The sequence below is a fragment of the Chrysemys picta genome, chromosome 8 (assembly GCF_011386835.1).
Source record: "Chrysemys picta bellii isolate R12L10 chromosome 8, ASM1138683v2, whole genome shotgun sequence".
NCBI lineage: Eukaryota > Metazoa > Chordata > Testudines > Emydidae > Chrysemys > Chrysemys picta.
In genome coordinates this window covers 24,504,901-24,531,649 of record NC_088798.1, presented here as the reverse complement: position 1 = coordinate 24,531,649, position 26,749 = coordinate 24,504,901, and the positions used below count along the sequence as shown (strand labels likewise).

Sequence of the window (26,749 nt, the reverse complement as noted above, 5' to 3'; positions counted from 1 at the left end):
TTACAGAATTTTAATTAGTACCACATAGTAAAATGATTTATAAAGCAAATACATATATTTTACAGGAACAAATTTAAACCCTGTACTGTATTAGAGCATACAGAAAATGTCATGCTCTGTGATTTTTAATGTCCTGAGGACATAAAGTACATGTTGAAAGATTATAGTAACAAAAAAAACCCTAGCTGTCATGAGTCTGAATTTTGTTGGTAACAGTTTTGAGTGTTGTAAATCTGCATTCAGAACAAGTAGTTCTAATGTTTAATCAAATCATTTATGGTTGCTGTCCAGATGGACTACATCTGATCTTTTAGATGTTTGTGCCACAGGAATCTTTTCCTTGCCTGAGTTGCACAGAGAATTTAAGCCTTAGAGTATTTATTAACATTTTTCCATGGTAACACATACTAATGTTGCAGCGTTTTGTGAATGCATAAGTAGCATTAACGGAGTAAAGATATACACTACAGTGTGACAGGTGTTCAAATCAATGAAGACGTATTAAAAGACTATAATGGTCATAGACGTGTGTTTGATGAAATAGTTTTCAAATATAGTAAAGCAACAGGTTGATTTTAATGGGGCGATAAAAAACTATGATTGGTGAGCAGTAGCACAGTAAAACCTTGAATGGAAGAAATCTGGTAATGCAATTTATACCATCTATTGGTGGACCTATTTATATATAGTGCATAGTTTGTGTCATTATTTTGTGGAACCCCGTCTAGTAGTGGTCAATAGATATCCCTTATGATAGTTAGAAATTACTTCATTTCCATGTTTGTAGGTTACTGTGGAGAATTTCTTGCGTGTATTAACAGGAAGAATCCCACCAAGCACACCTCGATCCAAGCGCCTACTTTCTGACGACAGAAGCAATATTCTAATATATATGACAGGTAATTACAGGAATTTATTGGTTTTGTTGCACAGTAGCAGAGTGAAATCTCATGAGGATGCCAAATAACACTAAAAATTAGTAAAACAAATACACAATAATCATGGATTCACTTTAGTTTGAGCAAAACATCCATTATTATCAGCATTAAAAACAATCCATGCAAAAAATTCTGATAACTAAGATTGCTACACCACTTAAAAATCTGGGCCTCACACTTGTATTCCACAACCCTGGGCATATGGTCTAGAGAGCCTAATTTGTAATGACTCTGGAAGTTATAAAAATCATTATTATGTGAAGGGGTTTTGCATAAATATTAATCAAAGAAGCATCTTTAAAGCAGTGTCTATTAATTTATGAATGAATAGATGTATTCCAGGTTAAACCATACTCGTATACACTTACGCAAGGCATTCCGGAACGCTTGCGTAAGTTGGGGAGCGTCTGTACTGTCCTCATTAGCCTGGTATCGTGTCTTGTCGTCCCACACCAAAGAGGGGGAGAGATTGCATTTAAGCTGTTTCTGTTGGCTTTTTGGCAACTATATTTTGTATATATTGTACTTCTATCTTTAACGTACATGCTTATTTATCTTGTGAATTTTTCTACAAGGTCATGGTGGAAATGGTTTCTTGAAGTTTCAGGATTCTGAAGAAATCACTAATGTAGAACTTGCTGATGCCTTTGAACAAATGTGGCAGAAAAGAAGGTAAAAAATTATTACTTAGCTATTAAATACAGTATGTCACCCACAGGTGTAAAACTTGGATTGTAGCCTTTCATTCTTCCATTTAATTCTTGTCAAAACAGCACACTCTTCTAGTGAAGGGTGGCAAAATTAATTATTTTTATTCTGAATGTGGTTTAAAAATGGAAAAAATTACCGTTACCGCAGCAGTGATATTAAATAGCTGTTGTCCTTGAGGTTGCGTGAAGCTCTCCTTTCCAGAGGAGAAGGAAATCTATTATAACCTTCAGCCATTCAAATGAGTTACCTTGGCTCTACAGCTGTATGTGCTTCTTATTAATTACAAGGTGTCTGAAATATTCAGCCAGTTGGAGCTCTATTAAATATCTTGGTAACTGTGCAGTGAAATGAATGTATGAATGAAGACATAGTCTACAGAATGTGAAAGCTGTTTTACTGTTTTATTTCTTTCAGATACAACGAATTGCTGTTTATTATTGATACCTGTCAAGGAGCATCCATGTATGAACGATTTTATTCTCCAAATATAATGGCCTTGGCTAGTAGCCAAGTAGGAGAAGATTCACTTTCAGTAAGTATGAGTTTGGTTGGGTACTTGGAGTTCAGGTTAGGGTTCCTATGGGGAGGGTATTTGGAGGTAGGGTTAGGATTCCTATGGATAGGGCTCCCTGCCCTAAGGGTTAGGGTTTCTATAGGTACAGCTCCCTACCATAGGCTTAGGGTTCCTATGGGTAGGGTAGTTGGAGGTAGGGCAAAGGGGGTATTTTCAAAAGTGCCCAAAGGATTTGGATCACAAGTCCCATTAACTTTCAGTGGCACTTGTGCTGCTACATTTTTTTGGTACTTCTGAAAATCTCCCCCTTAACTGCTTAACAACATAAAGAGTGTTTAGCCTATAAAGCAGGGCGGGCAAACTTTTTGGCCTGAGGGTCACATCAGGTTTCCGAAATTGTATGTACGGCTGGTTAGGGGAGGCTGTACCTCCCCAAGCAGCCAGGCGTGGCTCGGCCCCCGCCTCCTATCCGACCACCCCACTTCTCACCCCCTGACGGCCCCTCCCCTGAGACTCCTGCCCCATCCACCACCCCCGCACCCTGTCTCCTGACCGCCCCCAGACCTCCCACCCCTGACTGCCCCCCACCACCCCATCCAACCCCTCCTCTCATTCCTGACTGCCCCTCCAGGACCCCTGCTCCCATTCAACCACCCTTTTCCCGCCCTCTGACTGCCCCGACCCCTATCCACAACCCCACCCCCTGACCACCATCCTCAACTCCCCTGCCCTCTATGCAAACCTCCCCTGTTCCCTGCCCCCTTACCATGCTGCCTGGAGCACTGGTGGCTGGCGGCGCTACAGCCGCACCGCTCAGAGCACCAGGATAGGCAGCCCAGCCGCCCGGCTGGAGCCAGTCATGCCACCGCACAGCGCAGAGCACCGGGTCAGGCTGCGGCTCTGCAGCCTCGCCGCCCAGAGCATTGCACCGGCGGCGCAGTGAGCTGAGGCTGTGGGGGAGGGGGAACTGCAGGGGAGGGGCTTGGGAGCTAGCCCCCCCCCAGGCCAGGAGCTCAGGGGCCGGGCAGGAGGGTCCTGCGGACCAGATGTGGCCTGTGAGCCGTAGTTTGTCCACCTCTGCTCTAAAGCATCACTCGTATAATGTTTGATGTACTTTTCACATTGTTCTGTCGTGCTGTCCGAAAGTGTGGGGATGTCAATTGCCCACTAGGCTAATGTACACCCCTAATTTGATTTTCAGTAAGTCTTACAATTCAAACATAAAATAATGAATTAAAAAATGTAATGATAAATACCTTTTTTCTGCAATGTAACAATAGAAATAGAAAATGTGATTTATAGTACAGTGGGTAGCACACTTGAAGAGAGGGACATTAGTCATCTTCTCCCTATGCCTGCAAGTGGCTTAAGCTTCATCTTTCTGACTTTAGGCTTTGGCCTCATATGACAGCCATGGTTTGTGAAACCATCCTATTCTGTAGTTGTTTGATTTTTAAAGGTAGTGAGCACCATAGCCCCAGTAGGTGTTCAACATCTCTGAAAATCAGGCTCTACTCATGTGCTTACTGAAACTGGTCATGACTTCCTGGAGCCACACAGGACTATCTCCCCCCACACTTCTTCTCGTGCTCAAGAGGCCATAGTGGGAGGATCCTACCGGAGTTCTGCACAGGTGCATAATGGAGAAAAGAGGCTCCCTGCAACCAGGCAAAGACAGGGCTAGTCAGAAATTAGTCTAAAAAGATGACGATGATAACATGCAATATACAGATTCATTTACACAGTCTATTGGTGTTTTTGATGGTTAGTAATCTTTTTTTGCATACTTCTGATAATTTGACTAATAGTAAAAATAATTCATAGGTTTGACACTTGGATGGTCCTGTTTTGCTCTGTTTCCATCAGGTTTTTGCTATGGAACACTCTAAATATGTATATTTTGTTTTTAAGCATCAGCCTGATCTTGGGATTGGAGTTCACCTTATGGATAGATACACATTTTATGTCTTGGAGTTCTTGGAAGAAATTCACCCAGCCAGCCAGACCAATATGAATGACCTAGTAAGTAGTATACTGTATTCATTAGTTTGCTAACTACTCCTGTATTCTCACAACTGGTCCATTTTGGCAGTGGGAACTTCACAACATTTTTTGTTCTCCTGCATATCAAGAGGGTATTTTTAAAAATGTTTTTGTTGTTCTTATTTAGTAAAATCATTATATATTGATATTTTGGAGACTTGAGTCCACAGTTTAAAATTGTTTCTTTGCTTGATTAGGAAAAAATTAAATTAAAACAACCTGGTTGTTTTACTGAAAAATGCCACTTATGTGTGTTATCTCTGCATCCCGTGAAACTGATCCACTTGCATGGTACCTAGAATCATGTACTGCAATCACTTTGCACATATGGAAAGGCAGTCATCGGCATTTGCTTTGCAAAGGAAATTTGTATGTTGGAATCCTGATCCTGCACTCAGAAACACATGAGCAGAGCCCCATTGACTGCAGTGCTTCGCCACATAGGTGCAGGGGTCAGCCTATGTAAATCCAGTTACAAGTCTGGGGCTTTATTTGTTCTCGGGCAAATATTATAATTGCCACATATGATCCAACAAAAAATGTCTTGGTGAAGTTTAATGACAATGGCTTTTGAACATATGTTCCATCTTGGATACCATAAATTGAAAAAGCAACTACATTTCAGTAGCATTCTTAGCCCATTGGCCTTGAACAGGTCAAACGTTCCTTTTTTCACCGCAATGCATTATGCTTTTGTGGCTTGTTGCCGTAAATTCTGTCATGCTGTTGTCAGAGACTTAAGAGCCACCGTTGACCACACACATTAAATCTCCATTTCAATAAAAGGAGCAGCTGTTCAAACATTTTATGTCAATGTCTGTGGAGGCTGGTGTCAGCCTTGCTGCTAGCTGAGGTGTAGTAGATTTCACACAAAGCAGCCCACACTGGCAGATTTTGTGTTGACATAGAATTGATTCAGTGACTAATATGCCGACATTTTACTACCAAGAGTATGAAAATCCATTTCATTACATCATATTCTAATTTATGATGGGATGTGGAGAATTTTAGAACAAAACTTATGTCACAAGGATTAAGTAGCTTTTCTATTGATTAGGTACTTATTTTAAAAAAGCATTATTTGAGTGAATTTGGCTGAAACACTCAATCTGTAATCAAGGGAATTAATTGTCTTATAAAAAGAAACAGTGCCAGAAATTCAGTAGCAGTTTAAAGTGTATAAATACCCATCTGGAAAATGGTGTGAACTGGTTCAGCTAGTTAGAAATGTTAATGCAGATCTTGTTGATGACATAGCAAATCTGTAAATCCTTTATCGCTTTAATGACTTGTAAAAATGTTGACAACCACAAAATAACAGAAAAGTCCTGTGTATTCTTTATTTTTAATTATAATTGTATTGGTCTTTCAGTGGCCAAATTCAAAGTATTCAGCAATACATTGAAGTAGTACAGCAAACCCTGTAGTAGCATACTATACCCAGATACTATTTGAGGGATAAGGAGACTTGCATCACTGTCAAAAAATAAAAATAAAAATTGGGAAAACACAAATGTATGTCATGATTTGCAATCAGAATACACTGTATTATCTTGAGACATAATGTGAATGAACTTCAGGGAATGAACTTCCAGTTGCAGAAGTCAAATTCCACCATGCCTTCATCCTGAGGGATCCCTAAGAGCCATAACTCTAAACCCTGATAAAATAATCGGTTCATGTCTTGTGAGAAATTAAAGGGAATACTTTGGTCAGTGACTGAATTGCACTGCTGGGTACCTGCTTAAAGAAGAACAAATTCCTTGTCCAGGCCTGATTTTAAGAATTGGCACTATATAAATTCAGTGTAGCACATATTAAATAGATTAAAAACCAGTTAACAGACAGATCTCTGTAAGTCAAAAGTAATGGTAGATGGGGAATCATCAGCCAAATGGTGTGGTGTTAGTGAGGTCCCAAGGAATCTATTCTTGGCTCAATGTAATTCAGTATTTTTGTCTAATCTGGAAGAAAACATAAAATCATTGCTAGTAAAGTTTAGATGATGATCAAATTGCTGGAGTGCCAAAGGACGACAGGTTCATTTTACCAGATCAGTATGTATCTAAGTGATTTGTGTTTAAATATGTGTTTTTAATACAGCCAAATATAAGGTCATACACCTAGAAACAAGACATTTAGGTCACTTACAGGATGGGGGACTGTATCCTGGAAAGTTGGTGACTCTGCAAAAGGCTTGGAGTCATGATGGTTAATCAACTGAATGTGAGCGCCCAATGCAATGCTGTGATTAAGAGGGCTAATATGATTTTTGGCTATATAATCAAGAAACTATCCAGTAGAAATAGTGAGGCAGCATAGGTGAGACAATTACTAGAATAATGTGTCTAGGTCTGGTCTCTCACTTCTGAAAGGATGCTGAAAAATTGAAAAGGGTCAGAAAAGAGCTTTACAAGGATGATAATGTGAGGTCTGGAAAACTTGCTTGCAGTGGCTCAATCTGTTTATCTTATTAGGTTCAGAGGTGACTTGATCACAGTCCATAAGTAAGTGATGAGAAGATTTCTGATGGTAAAGGACTTTAATCTATATAGGAGCAGACTGTGGCAGCATATAACCAGGCTTGCCTCCCAGAGATGGTTTCAGTCTGTAACCTTACTCTTAAGCCTCAAGTCCACCCCCACATCATCAGTGTGGGCCTGCTTCACCTTCTGGGCCATATGCCTAATGCACATGTGGAGCTCTGCATGCCAGACTTCACCTTTGCTCTCTGCAGGTCTGGCTCCAATAGGTATATTGTCCTCCCAGGCATCTTCTGGACAGACATACGGATTTGTGTAGCTGCATAAGTGCTTTGGTCTCTTGATTGGCAGTTGGATCGCCACAACGTGTGCAAAGGAGTTCTGTTTTTATCCCCAGAACTGATTGACTCTGGTAACAGATGCATCTATTAAAGTTTGGTCAACTCCAGAGGCAAGCTCTTTAGTCATCTCAGGAAATTTCATTCCACATAAATGTGTTTGTGCTCCAGACTATTCTTTGAGCCTGTGAGATATTTGTCCACCATCAAGAATCAAGTGATAGCAATTCTTACAGACAAAGCCACTGCCATGTTATATCTGAACAAGCACTTCATCAGTCTTTCTGAGCAATGTTCCAGTAGCTGGTGTCTGTAAGGCAGCAACATGGTCATCTGCATATACTCTGTCCTCTTATTATGCCATTACTGAAGTCTCTTGTAATGATGCCGACTTTTGCAAGCTGGAGTTATAGCCTCTATTCAGTTTATCTGAAGCCCCTCTGCTTGTAAGGGAACTGCTGATGAGTTACTTGGAGTGGAATATATACATGCACAGTCACTCGAAGGAGAAAAAACGGTTACTTACCTGTAGAATATCTATTGTTCTTTGAGATGTGTTGTGGACATACACATTCCACAACTCTCCCAACTTCCCTGCTACTTTAGAAATTACATACAGCAGTGTTAAGGAACAGAGGGGAAGATGGTGGCACAAGGCGAGTGAGGCGCATGTGCTGCCTAGTGGTACTGGTGACAAAAGTCTCTGACTCGAGTACATTGTGTGCACTGGTACCTGCAGCAGAATGTATATGTGGACAGCACATCTCAGAGAACAATGTTTATTCTACAAGTAATTAATCCTTCCCCCCCCTCCCTTCAAGTCCTCTGGTTTCAGTAACCTCCTAGGCAGACCATCAAAATGAACCCCTTGCCTTGACAGGATGGATGGCTCCAATCTCAAAGTGCAAAAGGCAATGGTCGTCATTTTATGCTGTATGTAGCAAGTAGTTTAAATGGGATCAAGTGTATCCAAGTTTTCCTTTTAGTTTCTATTACCTTTATAAAGATAATCATTGGAGAGGTGTATATAGTACTTAATTTTATGATAGGACAAATATGTGTTACTTACATACCATAGGTGAGCATATTAGTAGTTTGTCAAATAGAGGTTCCTGTCTCCTCTAATAAGATTTTTTTTAAATTAGCTATACAAACAATCTACATAGAAGAGAAAGCTAAAAGCTCTCCATTTTAAAGTATCGGATATTCTGGTGTGTATCATTGCTTAATAGTGTAATTGTTTTCTTTCTGAAATTGAATATTCTAGGTTTTAAAGGATTTTTATCATGCTTCCTCTGAGAAGGATTAAATCCTATTAGTTTTTGTTCTGAAAAAGGCCAAAATTGCTTGCTGAAAGCCATATACTATACATAATGGATCTGAACTGTCAAACAGGTACTTGGCTTCTATTAACAAATCCAAGGAATCTGATATACGTACAATCCATCATAAGTAGTAACTCACTTCTACAGCATCTGCAGATAGTTGCTCCTTAATCATTTTCCTTGTAGTAATAAATGTTGCTGTTGTGATAGTAAAGGTCTTTTTAAAACCTTTAACTGATGATAACATCTTTCTCTACAAAGGCTGAATATAAAATGGGAAAGAGGAAAAACTAGGTCATATGTCTGTATTTAATTTCATTCTTAGTCTCTTAAGTGCCTACAGCAGGAGCACTTCTTATTTAGAAGAAAAAAATCCAAATTAAATGGCATTTATTCAAGAGCATTTATGTTGGTTACAATTTTTAAGGAATATGTGACTCTATCAGTTTGAACTCAGGAGGAAAACACAGTGGCAGCAATCTGTTGGAAAAGCTTTCTGCTTGTACCAGAAGAACTTCAGGTTACAAGTACTTTGTTTATAGCATAGTTCTGTGTGTTTATGGAAAATCTAAAATTTATTAGGCAGGATCATTTCAAAATAGTGACTAAACAAACAGTCTCCTGGTTTTGGGTATGAGTACGGGTATTTGGATGGAGATATTCTTGTCTTGGGAAGACTCCAGTTTTGATTGTCAGATTAATTGCTGTTGTGTTGGCCTATCTGATCTGAGCTGGTAGACTGTTGGTGGCTCTGACTTCCATGTGCTGTTTTTCAAAGGAATTGTATCCTGTTATTCCTAATGTGTAATCTTTTAGGAAGCAGCATAGCAACTTCAACGTATTCCTATACCCTATGATATTCAGAGCAACCATTTTTCTCAAAACACTGAGCCCTTGGCACCATAATGTTGCAGAGAATAAGGTCTTCCTGCTTGTTGTGCTCTACTCCACCCATTTCCCAACCCTCCTGCCCACCTGAGTGGCTTGGGGATGTAGTGGCTCTGCAGATTCTGTCCTCTGACACTGCTACCCATGCTGCATGTTACTGGAGGAGAAAAGGGAACCTTGTGGCCTTTTATGTCCCAGTGCCTCTCTGTAGCCCAGGCAACAGTTCGGTCCGTAATCTACTCTTGGGGGTATTTCAGTTTACACTATTTATGGTATAGTTATGCTTATTCTTCCTTTTCTTTTTTCTTTCTTAACTATTTGTTTATTTAGGAAGTTTTAACAGGATTACAAATCCTTACCATGTAAATATCAGAGACAAAACAATAATCATTATAGCAGTGAGCTTTTGTTTAGAGAAACATATAGTCATTATATCTCTCTCTACTTAACAGGATGTTACCATATTACAGAGTGAAGCATCTTTACTCTGTCCATGATATGCTGCTTCTGGTGATTTTTATTAAATTGAGTGAAATCTCAGGCTACACATGTCTATCAAATGTTACCACATTTTTCTCTTGCAAATCTTTAAAAGTAATTTTATCTTCTATTACTTTGCTTATTTATCTCCCTAGTGCTATCCCCTGTCAATTTCAAATAATTTTTTGATTAGGAAAAGTTTGCCCCTACTGCCATCCATACTCTGTATTAAACTGTAAATAATTTATTCTCCCTGACCCCCTTTTTTTAGTGTTTAGTAAAGTTCATGTATTAATAGATACTGTAAAAACAATTGTACTCTTGAGAGAGATTTTTTTTAACTAAGTAACTGTTATTGGCATACTCTGATGTTTTAAATTCTTAAATACTTAGTATCTAGTCTTAATTATTATTCTTAGCCAAGAAGCACGTATTTGCTTATAGCGTGACTTTATTTTGTGCAAAAGTGGCTGTTTGCAGTCTTGGAGAATGTAAAGACTTATGAATATAAACTAATTCTGGACTGCATTTGGCTGTGTTGCCTCTTAAGTGCCTACAGCAGGAGCACTTTATGGAATGACTGACATACCACAAGGTGCCAAATGACTGAGGAGCATCTCCCCAGGTAGTGTTCAATCCATACAGCCTAGAGCTGCAATAGACAGCATTTATTGTGGGTAAAGATTAAGCCCATTGCTAACCCGCAAAAGGGAGTGGGCCATTTTTCTGGTTTTAATCTCTGACCTAGTTGAGTAAATTTTATAAACTAAACTCATCTCTAGGTTAGAGGAAAAATCTGCATCTATTTCTGTACCTTGTCATCCAAAAGAAAATCTGCTGGGTAGAAGTGCGTCCAGGGGAAAGCCCTGGGAAGGCACTGCTCAGTTTAAGGAGCATAGAACTCCTCAAGGGTCGAGAGTAGGGATGAAGAGAAAAGTCTGAAAGCGATGGAAGACTCATTTGTGTGGATGTTTCAGTTGGACTTTTGTTATCCCGACCGAACTGAAAGGTGACCTGGCCGGAGGGCTAGGTCATGGAAGGTATAGACAGAAACAAGCCATCACATAGCCAAAAAAGAGGTCAACAGAGGATGCTAGAGATGAAGACCTTCCGCAATGCCACGTTGTTACATCAGGGAGTGCTGCAGGGTGAGCTGTACCATTGGAAAGGAAGAACCTGGGGCTGAAGCTGAGCAAGAGTCAATCTAGCTGCCTCCATTAAGGGTTGCTGCAAAAGACAGAGGGCGGAATTGGGAGCACTTGAATTTTTTTGGCCTCTGGCTTGTGTTTTGCCTTTCTTCTCCAGATTAAAGAGCTCTGTAGTGCCTGATAGTTTCTTCACAGGAATGTAATTATATGTTGCAACCATTTCATTTCTCAATCTAATTTTTGATAAACAAAACAGATTGAGCTCCTGAAGTCTCTCACTGTAACACATTTTTTTTTCTAGCCCTCTAATCTTTTTTTGTGCCTCTTCTTTGCGACATGTCCAGTTTTTCAACATCCTATTTAAAATGTGGACTCCGGAGCTTGATACAGTATTGGTCTCACCAATACTGTGTACAGTGGTAAAATAACCTCCTTACTTCTACTTACCACTCCTTCTTTGTACATCCAAAGATCACATAAGTCCCTTTTGCCACCCCCACCCCTGGTTAGCTGAACTAATTAATAAGATCACTTTGAAACGTAATTTAAAGTTGATGGCATGATTTTTAGCATGATGAAGTATAACAGGATTAGGCTGAAGTGAAATACTTCAGAGTTCTTACTTTCTGAATACTCCCAACATTCATTTTTAATAGTTATTTACATGTATGAGCTTTTGCCTGGCAGCTAATGAGTATGGCAAAGTGAGCTATTCATACACCTAACACTTTATGATTATTATTATTTATTTGTATTTTGCAACCAGATTATTTCTTTTAGCACTCCTGACACTTCCAACTTGATATTCGACTGATATCAAGCCTAAAAAGGCAGAGTGGTTTTGCTATCTATGCTTAGCAGAGCAAAACTCTTCTCATGGATTCAAAACTGAACTTTATTGTAGCAGATAGAGGTGAATGTTGATACAATGGATTGAAATAAAATCTGTACTTTTGGAAGCAAAATATGCTCTTCACGTGAGCAGATCAATGAAATAATTGAATTAGTAATTACTTATCCTCTGCAGTTACCTTAACTTTCCAGGGCAAACTGGTTATTTTCTGTTAGATGATGTATAGTTCTCATGGTTTTATTTTTATTGGTGCCTCAGGTAGTTTAGCATGATGGAGGAAGGTACACTGAGCTAGGCAGAGAAGGGGTGCGCTCAGAGTTGCAGTGTGCTTCCTGAGAAATTCCTGGGGCAGCGCAGCCAACACAACTCCCTTTCTTCTAGGCTTGTGATAAAAGCACAATTGGCCCTAAAGGAGGATGGTCTTGGGTTTTTAAAGATGTGTTTTTAAATCCCTTTCATATACAGTTTATCACAGATTTCATTCACTCTTAGAATGTACCTGTTGAAAGAGAGGGAGGATTTTTTAAATTGGCAGTTTTATAGGAATAAAATGGAAGAATTTGTCACGACTATTTCACCAATAAGAGAGCAGATCAATGGGCTTTCAGATAAAAGAACTGTTGTCGTCGTGTGCCTTCACTAGTTAACATAAAGAAGAATTAGTAAGCAGCTTTTGCTCTGAGGTCTTTGAAGCTATTTGCTTCAGAGCAGAGTCAACTTCAATCAAAAACCTTTGGTGCTAGGTTTGAAATTCTGTTGGGAACTGATAGATAAAAGTTATGGGTGATGTGCTTTGAAAAGTCATTCATAGTTTGTTGAATCATTTATACACCTCCATTCGTGGTGGTGTTGACATTACAGAAATATAAAATTGTTACGGTTACTTAATGTTTTATAACATTCCTAGCCAGTGCAGTGGCTTGATGGCATAGCTGCAGTGTAGAAGACTTATGTCTTCAATAATTTGTGAATTAAAAATACAAATATTATGGATATTCATGGGCTTTAAAGATTTCGATTTTTAAGGTTGTGCTCTTTGAGGAGCTAAGAGCGAAGGGAAATGACTGATCTTTCTCTTTAAGAAGTTGTGATTTGCAAGATGGCCAGAGAGGAAGTCTCTTGTCTACTTACTTATCTGAAGACGTACAGCCAAACTCATCCATATGCCCAGCTCTTGGGCCAGTGTGTGTCTCTCCAATTCCAGAGCTGCTAATGCTGGTTAAGAACAACCATAGAAAACTAGACTTCTCTCTTGCTTCTGATCACTTTCCTGTGCCAGTATACAATGAAGTTGGAACAGTAAACTAAGGGGTTGCCTGAAAAAGAAGGCAAAATGCTTTGAAGAATGGGTAGGGCTAACAAAGAGCTGGAGAATAGCACAGTTCAATGTAAGTGCCATGACTAAAAACACAGATGTAATCCTCCAAGATGACACTAGTTGTGCAACGAGTGTGCACCCCAAGTGTAAATGGGATGGAACAAACATGGGTATGGGCAGCTATGTGGAAGTGAAGGTTCTGTTTTCTCTGATATCTTTCATGAATAGGTCTCATCAAATGGACCACTCTGATTTTATTGCTACCTAAGACTAACTCTTCTATTTTTTATACTACTACATCATGCTGTATAAGCTGTGTTTCGGTGAGCCCCAGGAGATCTGGCTGGTGACATAGTTGTCTGGCTTCTTGCATATTTTCTACCAGGTACATAGGAAATACTATTGAGATGTTCCTCCTATTTTTTTATTTTTTTTTTAAAGCAGATATTTGGCAACACATTTTGCTTCAAACACTCAATTTTTTTCAATGGTAATAAAAACACCTGATAATAGCCAGCACCATCTACACCTTTACCTTGATATAACGCTGTCCTTGGGAGCCAAAAAATCTTACCGCGTTATAGGTGAAACCACGTTGCTTTGATCTGGAGTGTGCAGCCCCGCCCCACTGGAACACTGCTTTACCGTGTTATATCAGAATTCGTGTTATATCGGGTCGTGTTATATCGGGGTAGAGGTGTAGTTACTAGTCTAGTACATCATGTGTTCCAATGGGAAGAGAAAATACTAGTCTAGCTGCCTGGTAGTTTTTTACCATCCTTAAACGAAGGCCAGTAGTTGGAGGAATCTTTGCTTTTTCTCTTCCTGTCACTAAAGAACTATTCCCACATTCCAATCCTCCATTTGGTTTTGTATTTCCTATATCCTATCAGAGGCAGCAATATCTACCGGGGAGCTGAAGACTGAGAATCAGGAGACTGGGTTCATATTCACAAATCTGCTTCTGACTTGCTGTGTGGTCATGAACAAGTAATTTCTCTTTTCTCAGTGTTTTCATTTTATAGTTGGGAGAATAATGATACTTAACCTTGAGGTCCTTGGATAGAAGGTGCTATATAAATCAAAGTCTTATTCCAAAACTGCTCCACGCTATATCCAGGGGTTGGAGTCCACAGTGGTTGTAAACTTGCTGTAAAGACTACTAGTGTTCATTTTAGATTGTAGATGTGCGCTTTCCCTAAGCGATGGCAGGGAAATGATCTTGGATTGCATTTGTTGGGTTTTGGAGGATTGTACTTTGGATACCTGGTCCTAGCAGTAAGAATTATAGCCAGAGTCCTCCCCAGCCTTAATAATGTTGTGTGTTTAATTTATGGTCAAGTGGCTTCTCATGGACTGGCAGTAACCCACCATCCCTTGCCAGTAGAGGTTAGAAAGATGGGGTGTTCCCACATACCTAAGTGAGATTTGGAGATACCCTAGTGCAATACTTTGAATGGGAATACAGACCTGGTTAGACCATGGGTTTAGGAGGGTTTGTTATGGTTTTGGAAAGAAGGTACATGTCTAGATCTGAAAAGCCATGTTTACAGAATTACAGAAATGGGAGGGTTGGGGGGGAGAGGAGGATGGACAGCAATGATGCATAGAGCAATGATGCTATCATCCCCTTTTGTGCCCCTGATTTCAGAAGTTGCTAGAACTATATGTCTTGTTGTATTACTTATTTAATAAACTTTTACTGCCACTTGAAATACTAAGTTGAGTTTGTCTCCACTGATGCCTACATAGTCTCAGTAAAGTCTTTGCTATCTCAAATTTCTTGGGATCTAAGGAAAACCTGGATAAGTTTGTTACTGCCTCCTTCTCTTGATGGCTGTGCCTTTACAGGCGTGTCAGTGCTGCATTTTGGAATTCAGCATAGCAGTGGAACTGATCTGTAGATAATATGCCGCGTGAGCTGCAGATATAGCTGCAGACATATCTACACTAACTTAAAATAAGTTTAAATTATTTTTAATATATGATGATTCCAATTCATAGTTAATTTACAGGCTGTAGAAGGGTAACAGCTATTGGGATTTTGACTCCTCTGGACCTATGTCAAGAATCCAAATTCTTGTTTCATTTTTGGAACCTTTTTAAGCTACTGAGTAGACTTTCCAAGGCTGTGTGAGCACTTATCCAGCCTCACTTGCCTCCCTTTGATCAACCTATAGGATTCCCACCTAGTTTAATTTTTCAGAAGTTGCCACATGTAATTGAAAAACAGCTTGTTCTGATGAACGGCTTGTTTTCTCCCAGAAGAGTTGCATATAACTCCTCTTCAATATTAATTTGCCATTAGAGTTAATGGGAGTTACATGCATATCAGGAGCGAAAGAGGTTTCTAAATGCATAATCATGACAAAAGAGCACTTTTTTCTTTAGTTAAATCGCCTTTTCTAAGTGTGGAAAACCATTGCATGTGTTATTGATACCAGTGAAATCAATGCTGATTTTGTTTAGTGGTTGTCTCTCCTTTCCCAACAATATTCTCACAGACACCAACAGAGACTAATCTAAAGAGTAAATGTGAGAGGGAAAATGTAACTATCCTTTTTATGTTCAGTTTCAGGTGTGCCCTAGAAGTTTGTGTGTTTCTACACCTGGACACCGGACTGATCTTTTTCATAGAGATCCTCAGAATGTTCTGATAACGGACTTTTTTGGCAGTGTACGAAAGGTGGAAATTACAACACAGACCGTTGCTCTGGATCCTAACTTAGTTGGCTTGGAAACCAGGTATATATATATATATTTTTCAGTTTTGGTTCATATACTTTCATGTAGTATAAATAGAGAACATATACTGTAGCTGTACCCACCTGTTTTATACTCGATATAAAGTCTGTGAACATGCAGTATATTTTAATGAGTAAGGCTTTGATTCTCCACTCCATCTGACATGGGGGGCTGCAGCTCCCTGATTCAGGGCAGCCCAGCTCCAGCGCAAGTTCGGGGTGTATAGGAGCACTTCTAACTTGCATCATTGGAGGGTAATGCAGGGTGAAGCTCTGCTCTGCCATACCCCCCTTCCTGTACCACTCCAACACATCCTCCTCCTTCCCCTTATGCAGTGGGGCGCGGGGAGGGCAGCACTGGGTCCACTAGGCAGCTGAGCTTCATTCTTCCATCCAGCCACTGGTGGAGAGAACACCTGGGCAAGAGGAATTCTCCCCATGGCTGGCTGAGTGGTTTAGGACTACATAGCACAAAGTGGTTTTAGACTAGAGAATCCAGCCATAAGGAATTTTATAGCTGATATAATGCTGCTGCATTTTGGCATCCAACAGCAGCTGTTCAGCGTGCAAGCCCAGTCTGCACTGTCCATGTTTATTTTTAGAAAATTGTGGTGGATTTAGGATTCTCATGAAAGGTGCAAAGTCCTCTCCATACCAGCCTGCACCAAAAATATCTCAGCCCCTCCTCTAGGGGAATGGGATTGTCCCTTTTATTTTTAGATTAATTTTCCATTGCAAATCCAGAGGGTTGCCTTCTGTGTCTTCTAATATGATATTTTATTTGAAAATAAAGCTTTTAATTTTGAGAATTAGCCAGAGAGAAATGTTCCTCAGAGAAGCAACTCTGCAATAATGCTTGGGATTTTGAGCGCCATGTAGTATATAGTCATGATGTTATTCAAGATTGAGTGAGGGGATACAGGGAGTGTCAGCCAATTGATGAAGTGAATTCTCTCTTTAGTACTGTACGATAAAAACAGGACTTCTAGTTTTCAGTTTAAATTGATACTTTTAGATTTTAGAAATATTTATCTCAGGCTCTAGAGAATTCTTACAGTTGTGTCTAAACTCAATCACTGTACTTTCAGACATCACTTTGGCCTAATTCCTCGCCAGTTTCACACAGCAAAATGATGTATGGCTGATAATTCTGTCTGAAGTAAGCTGAAAAGTGCCTGGAAAATGGGAATTTGGGGGCTAAATGTTTATTCGTTGAAAAATTCTCCCTTCTCTAAACTATGTTGCAAAAATATAGTCAAAGATCAAGATATGGCCACCAACAAAAGCTTTTTAACAAACCAGTTTTTACTTTCCTTATTAGAAGCTCTTGTTAAGTAGGCCACAAAGATTTCTTTACTTCATATCACTGCTAGTAAACTATATACATCTTCATCTTTCCTCTGAGATGGTCCATCAGGTAGCTTGCTATACACACACACAAAAACCTCTGCCACGTTTCTTAATAGATGCTTTGAGCCTGCATAAACACTTGTGCCCTTGGGTAAATTAGTTGGGATACTTGTGGGAATAGTTCCATGAGCTTAAGTGAGGCTACTCATGTGAGTGAAGTTAGTTAGGCATAAGCATTTGTTTGATTGGGCCCACTGATAACCATTTGATGGTTTCTTGTTTCAATAATAGTTAAGCAAGGCCTTAGGTTCATTGTATTTCTAGTACTCTGTTGCCATCTATTGGGAACATGTACAAGATGACTTATTTGTATTATTGAGCTTCTTTCATGTTGTATTTGCCTTTCTGTTACAGCCCTTTGTAAAATGACTTGAGAAAATTGTGTTGCCATCTGCCAGGAAGAAATATGAATCCAGTTATACACTGTTTTTATGTATATAGATAGATATAGATATGGATATACATATTTTGTGATTCATCATTTTTCTTAGAACACTAAACAGAATTGCTCATGGTGTGAAAGGGATAATGGATAGCTGTTAGTTAGTTCAGCATTGGTGTATTTTTGGGGGGAGAGGGGAAATGAAATCTTACGTAGTTCAAAACTTAGTGTAATTTGTATTAATATAGTTGCATTTTGTTTTCATGCTGCATTTGGCCTCCACATTTTACATTGAAATACAGATCAAAGCCTAAACTAATCCTGAAACTTCCTTCATGCCTCTTCTAACTCATATTCTTAAGGTAAAGGTAGTTTTTACCTTTTATGAATGGAAGCAACATTAGGAAATTAATAGAAGTTTTGGAGCTTGATAGGATGTAAAACAACTGCATGGGTTACCAATTTCTGCATAATGGTAGAGGCAGGTTCTGCGACCTCTTTGCCAGTCAGGTACAGTAAATCTTTAATTTTTAGTCCTGAAGTAGTACTGGCATGTGTATGGAACTATTATGATGCCAGGCACACATGCTTGTACTGGCTTGGTGTGTGTGACTAGACACTTCTTAATATTATTACTTACACATGCAAAGGAAGGATACCTGGATGAAATTATGTGGCCTGTATTACAGAGGAGGTTAGATTAGATGACTACAGTGTTTCCTTCTGGCCTGAAAAATCTGATTTTTGGTGTTGACTTGTAGGTAAGTTAAGGGACAAACTACTAGTAGTAACAGGGAGGTGAGTTCTTTAGCATAAGTGGGAGACACCTGCTTCTAGTCTAGTATGTTAGATTTATAGCATAATTATCTGGTGTATGCAGCATATGGATCTACTGTGTGCTGGTCTTTTGTAAAATAATATTAGGTGTTCTACAATATTCAAATGTTTTTTTCAAGGAACAATGTATTTTATAGTGCTTCAGATCTCAGTTTTCAGTAGCTCTGTTGGTATGGTTTAAAACAACTTTTTTTTTTTTTAATAGAAAAAGCCTTTTGGAGCAGTGTAGAAAGTTCTGTGGCTTTCTGGAATTACCTTCAAAGACAGCTGTGCAGAATGTTTAATACATTCCTCAAACGAATTAGCTCTCAGTATGGCAGAGTCTTCAAAGCTATATTTCTCTACAGTGAACAGCGAGGAAATGTAACTTTAAGTGCAGAAAAACTTAGGAATATATTTATCTGCCAGTTACCATTTCCCAGTATTGTCCTCCTTAAATGTCTGGCAGATCATCCTCCTTCTCAACACACCCTTGTCACAACCTTCAGCAGCTGGCTTGGATGGGGACTGAGATGTGAGGCAAAGATGAGGAGGTGCTAGACACGTAAAAGGACAATAGCGTGAAATGGTAATTAGTAGAGATCAGAGTTTGTCAAACTGTAGACTACTGTGCTACACAGATCACTTGGTGGTTGGCCCTGGATAGGTTAGCTGGTCTTATACTGGCTCTTCTTTCCAGTTTCTATATCACATTAAACTATGACTGAAATTCAGTAAGTGCCATCCTAATCATGCTTTTGGATGTAAGTGATTATTGTAGTTGCAATTGAACATTAGGCAGTAAGAACAGAAAAAAAGGTGGGGAAGGCAGTTCATGCGGTATACAGTGGGACGGGTGGCTGGCTGCACCTTTTGTATTCATGAGAGGGCTATACTGTAATTGAGTTGGAGAGGTTTCTTTTAAAAAGCAATGCTGTACCGAAATACAGCTTTGCAGGGCCTGCTATACTAAAAAAGCTTAGTATGTGGGATTTTGTCTGAGGAATCTATTAAACTTTCTGTACAGCTGTTCATGAAGGTGATGTTAGAAAGCCACAGTGCTTTTCTATGACATTAACTTGTAATGGGACACTTTGAACATTTACACTCCAGATTAACTATTTAATTTTCCCTAGCGAAACATGAACATAATTTCTGAATTTAAAAATATGGGTCAATGATCTTCCCAGTGCTAATCCTACAAACTTTCTGCATATTGAAAATGGGACTTAAGATACTAAATCACTTAAGTACTCATGAATATTTGATCACTGTTTAATCTACTAAAATTAATGTGATTGCTGTGCCTGGATAATAAACACATGCCTTCAATAAACTTCATTAAGTAATATAGCTAGAGCATGACAGAGTCTCACCCTTTCCCATGATTGCACCAATATACAGGAGACACTTCTGAAAAATTGGTGTGATGGAAACTTTTGAAATCTTTTAATGTAAGGATTTTAGGTATTCCAAGGTCTCTAGAATTGGAAGAGCTGTTTCGTGGATAATTCCTCTGTCTTGAATTACCTTTCTGAGTTGGGGCCTTTACTTTATATTCTGAAGATAATGTAAAATCTCCTATTTAATATTTGTCTCCTTATCTCTATCCTCTAGACTGGCTGCAGTAGATTTGGCTGTGCTGTTTTATAGGGATTGTGTCATGGGCAAACTTTGAGCCTAAAGGGTATTTCTAAATAAGATTATTTTTCCTGGTATGTGGATATGAGATTTTGAGAAGAAAATCATTGGCATATACCCTTTATGTCTGTCTTCCGGCTTTCAACCCTCTGTGTTTACTTTCAGTGAAACTGACAGTAAAGTCTAAAAAATACACATTTTTTTTCAAATATGATGCCAAAGTCATCTTACTAACACCATTTAGGCAGAAAGGAAGCTTATTTAAATGTACATTTGGCCCTTCATGAGGTTATTTTGGCTAATGCTGTGGTTATTCAGTGGTCAAAAAAAAATTGTTTTAATGGTAAATTAAGTTGTTGAACTCATTACTTTATATACCACAACATTCACTCTGAGCCTTTCAAATGTTTACTTGGGCTGCTAAGGGTTCTCTCTTGATATTTTTCCCTATTGCTTCTGTCGTGTTAATAGCTTTTAGGAATAGGATTTGTTTTAGTATCTTAAAAATTCTGTAATTAAAAGATTCTTTTCATTTTCCTTTAATTGTGTAACAAATAAAGTTATTCAAAAGTTTTTTTTAAAAAGAACTGAAGAAGGACTGAAATTTTATTAAGCAAGCATAATATTTTCCTCAATATTAAAGAGGAAAAAGCTTTGCAAAGAAAATATAAGAAAGTAACTCAGTATTGAGTTAGTGCCCCCTGTAGTGTTTATATATAGATGTTTATAAATGTGTAATACATATTTTTATATAAATATAAAATATTTTAATCTGTACACATTTATACATTTGATTACTGGGTATAATACATATTTTAAAATCTTAACTGAAAATTAAAGATTGAGTCAAGTTGCAAATTTGCTCATATCTCCTTAATGGATATTTAGATCTAGATATTTTGTTTCAGGCCCATTGTCACTAAAACTCACATTTTCACCCTATACTACTTTCCCCCTCTCTCTTTTTTTTTTTTTTTTTTTAAAGGTGGCCTAAAAATGTTTTTTAATCGGGTTTATGCCTTTTTTTGGTTTGCTTTTCCTTTTTCAAAATCACTCCCTCTTGTTTCAGGTGGGGTTTGTTTTGCTAGTTCTCTGGTCACCTTGGAGATTTCTGCCTAGGCCAAATCTGAATTTTTAATATGAAATACAAAATAATTAAAAATTGTAGGATGAGGAGAGAAGGGGACACATCTTTAGGCACCATACGATAACATAATTAAAAAATAATAATGAAGCAAAAAAGGAACTCAAGGCCCCTTCTGTGGTTTCTCTCATTTCTGGGTCACTATAATGGTGTCAGTACATGCCTCTCACAAGCATTCCTCTCTGGCCAATACGTGTCTGCGATCTCTCTACTTTGGAATGTGGCGGCACTCACCTCTCACAAGTGTTCCCTTCTAGTCAGGCGTGAGCCTGCTTTTCTTTCAGTTCTGAATGGGGTAGCACCCATCTTTCGCAGGCACTCTCCCTGGCTGATGATTCTTTTGGCAAGTCTTCAGTGACTCAGCCCTCTGGCCCAGTCTCTCACACTCTCCCCCCCTTCTGGGTATACAGTCTCTAGTTTTTGCTCACAGCCCTGGTATGGGGCTGTAGCACCAAGGCTCCCTCCTGGAGACACTGTCTTCTTTACCAGCCCAACAGGGGCCCATTTTGGTACCCTCAGTTGGTGTCCTTTTGGCAGCCCTCCCTAGGCTCAGTCTTCAACCAGACCATCAGGGCCCATCACAGGACCCTCGCCCATTCTGCTAGGTTCTGGGCTCAGTCCCCTGGGCTTAGCCTGCCTGCACTGAGCTGTCCATGGTCCTGCTGCGGTTCCAGCCAGCCAGGCACCCAGTCTTTGGCCGCCTTTCCTGGGCTCAGTCTTGTCTGCAGTGAGCTGTCTGCGGTCCTGTTCCTCTTCTAGCCAGCCAAGTACCCAGGGTGCCTTCCTTGAGTTCCGGGCAGCAACTATCTGCTCTGCCTCTGCTGCTTCCTTTTATATGGCCCTTCTGACCCCTGATTGGTCACTCCTGCAGCACCTTTGATTGGCTGCTCCCCTGCAGCCACCAGAGGCTGCTTGGAGTACTTCTCCTCTGTTCTTTTCTGGGGCGGAGTGAGGCAGGGCCCTGAGGCCTCTAGCGTGGGGCCTCCAGACCTAGTCACCTTTAACTTTCAGCAGCATTATTTAACTCTGTAAACATTTTCTGGCTTACAGGGTTTTGCTCTACCAAAGAGAGAGAGACCTGTCTGGCTTTAAGATTAAGCTAGATAAGTTTATGGAGGGAATGGTTTAATGGGATAACATGATTTTAGTCAAATCAACAGCGTGCCATCGCTGGTAAATAGTATCAATGGCCAATGAGGGTCTGGCTGGAGAATCTTGCCTACATGCTCGGGGTTCTACTGATCGCCATATTTGGGGTCGGGAAGGAATTTTCCTCCAGGGTAGATTGGCAGAGGCTCTGGAGGTTTTTCGCCTTCCTCTGCAGCATGGGGCAGGGGTCGCTAGCTGGAGGATTCTCTGCTACTTGAAGTCTCTAAACCACAGGACTTGGGGACTTCAACAGCAGAGTCAAGGGAAAGGGGTTGGGACGGCTTTGTGGCCTGCATCATGCGGGAGGTCAGACTAGATGATCATAATGGTCCCTTCTGACCTTAAAGTCTATGAGTCTATGAGAGAGAAAAAATTGTGGGAAAACCTGTCTCCTCTTCTGTGCATATGGGGGGAAGGCATTAGAGGACTAATAGCACTCATGTGATTTAGCCTGTCTCCTCACTACAAAGTTGGAGGGTTATGAGCCCAAATAAAAACAGAACCCATGCTCTAACCCACACCCTCAGTTGTGCCAGCTAGCCTGGGTTGAAAGCACCACTTAACTCAGATGGGAGGTATGTACTGGAGGGGGGTTGGGATGACACTTAAGTGAGAGCCTGGGCTAACTCTGCAGCAAAGATATACTCATAGGTTATGTCATTTCATTCAAAGTTAGCATGATGTTATCAGAATCCTTGATGCAATGTGTCTCCCCTTCAGGCTCACAGATGTCCATAGGTAGTGAAAATCCCACTTTTATAGAATCACATTTCTGGCATACCTGCTGAGCACTGGACAAATGAAAAAGTCTACTGGATTCTCCATCCCTTACTCAACTTAGCTTCTACCTCTGCAATTAATATTGGACTAAAGTTACCCCAGATAGCATAGTGGGGTCAAACTGTGCAGGTGGAAGCAGTTGTCACCCTAGTGGGTTTCATCCTCAGGAGTACAAGTTGTGTTTATGATGCTGCCTTCCCAAAGGGTTCTGCCAGGCAAGGGCAGCTTTAATTTGTAGCTGGGATGCCATAGGAATCAGCACACCCTCACCACCTAGGCCAGAAGCTGCCTGTAGGCCCCTCTTGTGCATTTGCCCAAGCTGTCTGTTTATCCTACTGGCGGTGTCTTCCTCCAAAGCTCGTTCCATTTTCTCAGCCTTTAGCATTGTTCAGGAAATGGAGGCCCTTGAGGAAAATGTGACTCCAATTCAGTCTTTAGTAGTCAGCATTAAAAAGGGCTCTTGCTTGCATTTAAACTTGCTAGAGTTTAATGCACATAATTAATTCAAACAGATAAGGACTGTTTTTTTAAAATGCTGGTTACTCCTGACAGGTAATAAATAATAAAAATGCAGCCCTGTATTACGAGGAAATTCAATTTTTGGATCGTACAGATGGCAAACCACTCAAGGTTCTTTCTCCCTCCCTGGAAGTTAAGGTTCAGACACAGCTAATGGAATGGGCAATATCTGTAAAAGATATTCCTTAGTTGGAAATAACCCTTTGACTTTGTCAGAACTCTTCAATGAAACTTTGTCCTTGTTTTACATGATTGCTTAGCTGTTACTCTTATTACACAGTCACACAACAGCTCGTTAACTATAGCTGTGCTACCAGATTACAGATGGCAATTTCACCTTGAGCATCAGCTATGAATGTCTGTTGTGTATAACCTTTGAAGTTTCACTTGGTTTGGGTTGAGACTTCTGTGAGTGAAACCAGCAATTACCCAAAAGAAAAAGCTTTCTTTCTACCGGATCCAAGTAGAGATATATTTGTGAGTAGAATAAAAGTTTCATTAAAAAAAATACTAGTTTCAGAGCACTTTCAATCTGAGCTATTGTAACTTCATAGGCTTCACTTTACGAACACCTCAGCACTGACTGAACCTAGAGCTGCCAGTTTCAGCACAGAAATGGAAGGTCTTGGGATCCTGAGTTCTCAGTTGCTTTCTTTTAATCCCTTTTTAAGCGAACTAAAATGATCTAATGGAAACAGTAAGGGATGGAACAAATCCTGTATTTTAGAGAAGTGGGATTTGCAGAGTTTAAGATGTTTATCAAGTTTTGAGCCTTCAGTCTGTCAGACTCAGGTAGGAGTTCTCACTAGCCAGGTTGATCACTTCCTCCTTTTCAGCTCTTGTCATGAGGAGATCCCTAACCATGGAGGTGACAGTACAGATTAGGGATGTCCTTTTCACATGCGAGTGATAGTGTAAAGTGAATTCAAGATAAAGTAAGGTCATTTTTAGCTTTGTTATCCTTGATAATTAAGCTTCATTGTTTAATACTTTCCTAAAACAAATGGTGAAAGTTCATATTGATAATTGGGCTAAATCCCTGGAAGTTAAGGTTCAGACACAGCTAATGGAATGGGCAATATCTGTAAAAATTATTCCTTAGCTGGAAATAACCCTTTCTGCTTTTCACACAATAAGTGTAGGCTTGGTGTTTTTATTTATATTTTTATGATTTTGATGGATAATATATTTAGTTTTAAGCATATTTTTTTTAGCATTTTTCACCTGTTTACATATTCACAGTTTCAGGAAATTGTGTGTGTGTTGAACAGTGTAATTATTTAATGACAGACAATGAGAGTCAAAGAGTTAAAGCTTTATAAGTGTTAAAACACAAATTGGCAGCGCATCTGATGTCAAAATATACAAAGTAAATATTCTTAAATCAAACTCTGTTCTCTGGCAGCATTTTCCTTCCTTTGCCTATCTAAAAATATTTTTTGTCTTGTATGTGTATGGTGAAGTCGAACCTTACCAATAAAAATCTAATCCTTCCAATCCTAAATAAAGAGAACTCATTTAGGTAACTGAAGGTCCATTCTTCCTATATGTCAGTGGCTAATATTCCTCTTACTCTTTTCAGTGTTTCCTTGCCTAGCCTTTCTTTTTCTTCTTCTTTCTGCATATCCAACTTTATACAGTATACTGAATAGGCAGAGGTGCCATTGTGTAATCCTTCCTCTAAAGCGATCATGCTTAGGTGGGTAGTTAAACTGACCGGTGTGGCAGAGATGTACCTTTCTAAAAATAGGAGAACATGATTAGCTGGTTTGAAGATCACCAGGGTGATCTGTGACCAGAAGTTGGAGGGTTTATATTTATTCAAAACTTTTTTTATCCGTACTTCTGTAGTTCTGCATGTAGTTCTCAGTAGAAATGCCCAATTTATTTTTTGAACTCTATGATGTTCTTAGCATCAGTAATTGCTTTATCATTGCCACAAGATACATCAGTATTTGTAAAAAAACAAATGTTGCATACGAAGAAGTGAGGTTTTTACCCACGAAAGCTTATGCACAAATAAATCTGTTAGTCTTTAAGGTGCCACCAGACTCCTTATTGTTTTTGTAGATACAGACTAACACGGCTACCCCCTGATACTTGATCAGTATTTGTAGTATTCTCTGGCTTCCTTTATACTAGGGCAATTAAAAGCTTTTAAGAAATCCTCTGTCATTTGCCTGTGCTCCATTTAGACTAACTACCTCAAATATTTTCTTATTGTATAATGTATTCCACAGACTTCTTAGACCAAATTTTTGTTTACAGTAGAAACCAATAACACTAAAATATTGAAAGTTTATTTTTGTAGGGGAAATCCGATTTTGGGTATTCTGTCTCTCCAGTAGGATAAATTGAAATGGTTTATGTAACTTTATTAGCTCCAGTAGTAATAGTGTGTTAGAACTGGGTGATATTTTGAACCAGAAGATGGCAGTACTGTTAAGCATGAAACTGTGTCATCACTGTTTTATTTCGAAAACTAACTTAGAAACAATGCGGGTTATTAGGTAGTGCCCTGAGGTAATGTGCAGGATTAACTCAATGCTACTGAATGTGGAAACAGCTTTTGTATTATCCATTTGTGATTTCTTTAGGTCAGGAGAAGGAAAGGAGGACTTGGGTTTTTATTACGTCTGTCGATTAATCGCAGTTCACTCACACAATTAACTCAAAAAAATTAACTGCAATTAAAACAATTAATCATGATTAATCGCACTGTTAAACAATAGAATACCAATTGAAATTTATTAAATATTTTTGGATGTTTTTCTACATTTTCAAATATATTGATTTCTATTTCAACACAGAATACAAAGTGTACAGTGCTCTCTTTATATTACTATTTTTTATTACAAATATTTGTACTGTAAAAATGATAATCAAAATAAATAGTATTTTTCAATTCACCTCATACAAGTACTGTAGTGCAATCTCTTTATCGTGAAAGTGTAACTTACGAATGTAGATTTTTGTTGTTGTTGTTACGTAACAGCACTCAAAAACAAAACAATGTAAAACTTAGGGCCTGCAAGTCTACGCTGTCCTACTTCTTGTTCAGCCAATTGCTAAGACAAACAAGTTTGTTTACATTTACAGGAGATACCGCTGACTGCTTCTAACTT

At 39.2% G+C, this 26,749-nt stretch overlaps 1 protein-coding gene across 1 annotated transcript in view; it reads left to right on the top strand.

The window, feature by feature from the left end:
* PIGK (phosphatidylinositol glycan anchor biosynthesis class K) overlaps positions 1-26,749 on the top strand; it is a 114,567-nt gene that overhangs the window by 14,167 nt on the left and 73,651 nt on the right. The window contains exons 5-9 of the mRNA XM_005302399.5: positions 788-899; positions 1,514-1,610; positions 2,064-2,181; positions 4,075-4,185; positions 15,612-15,784. Coding sequence (XP_005302456.2) covers positions 788-899; positions 1,514-1,610; positions 2,064-2,181; positions 4,075-4,185; positions 15,612-15,784 — 611 coding nt within the window. The remainder of the gene's footprint in view (positions 1-787; positions 900-1,513; positions 1,611-2,063; positions 2,182-4,074; positions 4,186-15,611; positions 15,785-26,749) is intronic.